Raw genomic sequence first — 4,583 nt, forward strand, 5'->3', positions numbered from 1 at the left:
TTCAGAATTACTAAAAACATTGAAAAAAAATAAAAAACTGTAAATTTAATTTGATTTATTTACACTTCTATTTAATTTTTTTCCTATTAATCTTCATTTGAGTGTTAAGTTCCATTTTCATAATATAGGTTTAGTTAATTCGTTTTACAGTAGATTTATTTTTCTATGCTCTAGTAAGCTATATTATTTTCTTTGGCAGTAGATCCTTTTATTATTTCGTTCTCTTTCTGTTTTCTTATTCGTGTAGCTAGTTATTTTTATACTTATATAAAATATTTTTTTAATTTAATCATAGTATATTTTTAAAAAATATATAAATCATCAACAGTTTTAAAATTGTATTTAATTTGGTTCTATCTCCGGCATGACTCCTGGTATGTCGTACTTGTAAATGTTTATAATACGAATAGTTCTGTATCACATTGTTTATCCAATCTTCATACTAAAAGAGAAGGAAAAAAATACAAGATAAGATTACTACTTAAAATATAAAGAAAAAATGATTTAAAATAGCTTTTTCTCTAAATTCTTCTATTTTTTGTTTCTGTTTCTGTAGCGCTACTTTTCTATTTCTCATCCTGTCTATATTTGTCTTCATATCTATTCCTATTTCTCACTGAATCTCTTATTTACATGCAGGTACTTATTGAACTTTTCTACTCTTTAAATTAATATATATTTGTTATAGTAACCTTATCAACTCTGTGAAAATCGCTGGAACGTTCTTTCTGGCACAACCGATACCATACGATACAATTCCTTGCAGAACATAATTTGTGTTGGAGTGACTCGAATCCCAAAAGAGTGGACCTCCGGAATCACCCTGAAATAATAAAAAATATAATAATAATAACAAAAGATAGTAACAATTATAAAATAATACTTTATATGGATAATATACAAAAAATGTGCTCGTTTAAGGGGGTTGTTCAGTTTTTATTTATTTTATTTTCGATTTTGAGATTTTTTGATATTATGAAAGCTAAAAACTTCAGAATTATTTAAAAAAAAATCATCTCAATATCTATTTTTTTGACGAAGTTATAGATATATATATATCTCAATGTATGATCCTCTGAAACCGCTTTTTACATCGCTCCGCGAGCTATTGTATGCCAGCTGCTCTCTTTTTCATTATAATACCTCATGCACATGACCTTTTTAATGTGTCAGCATCTTTGAACACCATGGTGTATTTAGTACATTAAATTAAATTGTGTATTTAGTACATTATATTAAAAACTTTAAATACGTTTTTCTCAAAATGACTTTTTTCAATGCGGTGCAAAATTGATCACGTGATTAATGGACGTCCCAACACGTGTATTTTTAGTTACGTAATAAAATCGTAACTTTATATTATTTTTTTTGAAAATTTAGGTAAAAAATAAATACACTTGATATTTTACTAGATCCACACCCTTCCCCTCCCACGTGATTTTTTGTTAACCCTCCCTGTGATTGATGGACTCAACCTCATTATAAAGAGTTATGGCTCACTATCCATTTTTTATTTAAATCTCGTTATATTAATTAGGGGGCGTCCATTAATTACGTGATCAATTTTTAGAAATTTTCCCCCTTTCCTCCTTATTATAGATATTTAAAATTACCCCCACCCCCCTTCCACAAACACAACACATGTTTTTTAGTTACGTAATAAAATCGTAACTTTTTGCATTTTTTTTTGAAAATTTAGGTAAAAAATAAATACACTTGATATTTCACTAGAATCCTCCTTCCCCCATGTAATTTTTCATATTTTTTTGCCAACAAGACTCCCCCCCCCCGCCTTTCCCTAAAGTGATGAATGAACGACTCTTATTATTTATGCTACAATGCAGGCGTCCTTGGTTCCATTGGCGTACATGGTGCACATTTGGGTGTCGGTCAAATTAAATCTTGGCACGTGCGCCTTGCACTTGCTCAAATTCAACAAAGGGCAATTCGACTTCTCGAAGATATTTCAAACGGGTGTAGGGTGCAGGAGCCTCTGTAAAAATACATAAATAGTTGAAAAAAAAACAGGGACTGAAAGCCGAAGCACAGGACTAGGAAAAGAAAATCATCGATTTGAGGTCCTGCCTTCGGGTTTATTATAATAATTATATATCTTATATATAAAAATAGAGCTCTCTTTCAAATGTCCAAGTAAAACTCGAAAACGGCTGAATCGATTTGGCCAGTCTTAGTCTTGAAAAATTCGTGCCATACCAGAGATGGTCGGAAAGGTGAGATTATTTCAAAATCGCGTAGAAACTTTACTATTTTATTTGAAAAATGTTTGTAGAAGCGTCATTTAAATAAAACAATGGACGATGGCTAATACGTCAAATGTCAAACATTTTTCACAGATGATGATCAATTGCGTTTAATAGGATGTTTATGTGAATATTATTTAATTATGATTAAATTGTAGTAAGTAGTTTTGTTTGTAGTTATATTTATATACAAAAACGTTAGTAAACGGGCCGCAAGTGTTACTAGAGACTCAAAATATAAACTTTTTGATATGTTAATATGAAAATGCACTTTTTGGCATATTTTTTTCAAACACGGTGCTCTGAAAGATCTCATTTGTATAATTATATACTCATTGGTATTTATAAAACATTTTCTAGGTTATATTATTTTTAATTTATGTTATTTAAATTCAGAACCTGAACTTGGTATCGATCAAAGGGACATTTGGTCGATTAACATTTCCCAGTTATAATTTCCGAGAATTTATCGAAGAATAGATACAAATATATGAAAGTCCGAGTTAAAAAAAGTCCAACACCAATGTATCAAAAATCAGTAAAGTTAAGCATTATTAACAACATATGTGAAAGTAGAGGGAAAAAGATGTATAACCAGCTATAACTTTGATTCTTATGACTGCTATCGGGAGATATAAACGGTAATCTTTGATAACACATAATAAAAGTATTTTCTTCTGTTGGTAGTTTTTTAGCATTAGTTAAAAATGTAATTGTTTTGTAAAATACTTTTAAAATTAAAATAAGACTTTAAATCTGTTTGCCAACTGGCCGTTTCAAGTTACTCCGCCTCCTATAGGGTAAAAAAGTCTAGATAATAAATTTTTTAAAGACAACAAAAAAGCACCTTTCTACAATGATGAAGTAGCTGACAGTTTTACTGAACGTAGTCAGATAATTGTTCGTTTAAAATGTCTTATTTGGTTGTCAAATTAAAATGTGATAAAAGGTTGTCAAATATCTCCCTTCCGCCTTTTTGTATTATAAACCAAGAGCAAAAAAGCGGAAGGGAGATATTTGACAACCTATTATAATTGGTTTGATTTATATAATATCATTAATATTTGCTCAAAGTCAAATTGGACCTCGCCCTGCTCTACATATATACTTTTTATTAAATTTACTTTAATTCATCGAATGTTACTTGAAACTTTTCAAAAAGCAGGATAAAGAAGAAATACTTAATTCATTTTTATCTCTCCTCGCAGAAATTTGAATTTTTTTAAAGCTCATAATAATATTACAATTACACACAATATCCAGAATCTAAAAAAATCTGAAAAATTTAAAACGTAATCAATAAGTCGAAAGACCAAAAAGACTTGGATGGATTATACCATGTTTCTGTCAAGTGTATAAACTTCCAGTTTGATTGTGTCGACAAAATATAGACAAACTAATGGGGTTTATTGTTTTGATAATACCTCATTGTATATAGCATTCAAACAACTCATTCTTATACACTTAAAGTATTAATTTTTATGATTCTTTGGAAATTGTTTAGAGATACCCCACTTAGCAAAACAACGTTTGTCGGGTCAGCTAGTATATATATATATTATTATATATAATTATTATAATAATTATTATTATTATTTTTATTTACTTGACGAGTTCCTCTGCTTCGTCTGTCCCCATCCAATGACGATACATTTTGCCCTAAGATCGGCAGCATCTGCATTCCGGTTTTCAGCAGCAGTTGCAACTCGGATCAAGTTCACATAAGTGGTCAATTCGAATTTTTTGTTTACCTAAAAATAAAACACAACTGATAATATGTATCTTTTTTTAAAAAAAATCCTATATACCTTTATCAATCGTATATCGTTGGTTATCGGTTTGGTGGTGAAGTTTTCGTGCCTGATGGCCGCTTCGACGTAACGTTTTTGGCTGCAAGGGTTGCGCTGAGGGGCGTGCACGTTGTTCTGACCTCCGAGGAGGGTCATATTCCTCAAACTAAAAAAAAATACACATCAAACTATTATATAATCTAGATATTCAACATTAGTCAAAATAAACAACTAGCTATTACGTAATCTAAGTATTTTGGGAATCAAGTAGACCATGAGTTTTGAAAGATACAAATATTCATGTGATGACATTTTTGTACAGTTTTGATAATGATATATTTTAATACATTTTTTATAAAACATAGATATATCTTTTTATTAATTTACATATTTGACTCCCACAATATGAATCTTATTTTGTCGAATGGTGTTCCGCAAGGGTGCGCCTTGGGACCTCTTTTCATTTTCGATACTCAAAATCAATTAATCAATTATATATGCATAACAGACCAATGTTATGGCAAGGCTATGT

General features: G+C 29.9%; 2 protein-coding genes across 2 annotated transcripts in view; both read right to left on the bottom strand.

Annotated features, from left to right (window-relative positions):
• Positions 1 to 357: 357 nt before the first annotated feature.
• LOC113384621 (trypsin I-P1-like) lies at positions 358 to 1,905 on the bottom strand. Its single transcript, XM_026622368.1, has 3 exons — positions 1,838 to 1,905; positions 693 to 823; positions 358 to 442 (listed from the first exon to the last, which is right to left on the bottom strand). The coding sequence occupies exons 1-3, from the start codon at positions 1,877 to 1,879 to the stop codon at positions 427 to 429; spliced, it is 189 nt and encodes a 62-aa protein (XP_026478153.1). The 5' UTR covers positions 1,880 to 1,905; the 3' UTR covers positions 358 to 426.
• The window catches only part of LOC113386458 (transmembrane protease serine 12-like), a 5,533-nt gene continuing 2,845 nt past the window's right edge, over positions 1,896 to 4,583 (bottom strand). The window contains exons 3-5 of the mRNA XM_026624239.1: positions 4,070 to 4,217; positions 3,868 to 4,012; positions 1,896 to 1,993 (exon numbers count right to left, since the gene is read on the bottom strand). Coding sequence (XP_026480024.1) covers positions 1,896 to 1,993; positions 3,868 to 4,012; positions 4,070 to 4,217 — 391 coding nt within the window. The remainder of the gene's footprint in view (positions 1,994 to 3,867; positions 4,013 to 4,069; positions 4,218 to 4,583) is intronic.

Source organism: Ctenocephalides felis, unplaced genomic scaffold, assembly GCF_003426905.1.
Source record: "Ctenocephalides felis isolate EL2017-DRISC unplaced genomic scaffold, ASM342690v1 CF-g0.4_SCAFFOLD_03571, whole genome shotgun sequence".
Taxonomy (NCBI): domain Eukaryota; kingdom Metazoa; phylum Arthropoda; class Insecta; order Siphonaptera; family Pulicidae; genus Ctenocephalides; species Ctenocephalides felis.

Coding starts and splice junctions, on each gene's coding strand:
- LOC113384621 (XM_026622368.1), bottom strand. CDS start 1,879: ATGTGCACCATGTACGCCAATGGAACCAAGGACGCCTGCATT. Junction 824..1,837: donor GAACCAAGGACGCCTGCATT/GTAGCATAAATA, acceptor TTATTATTTCAG/GGTGATTCCGGAGGTCCACT.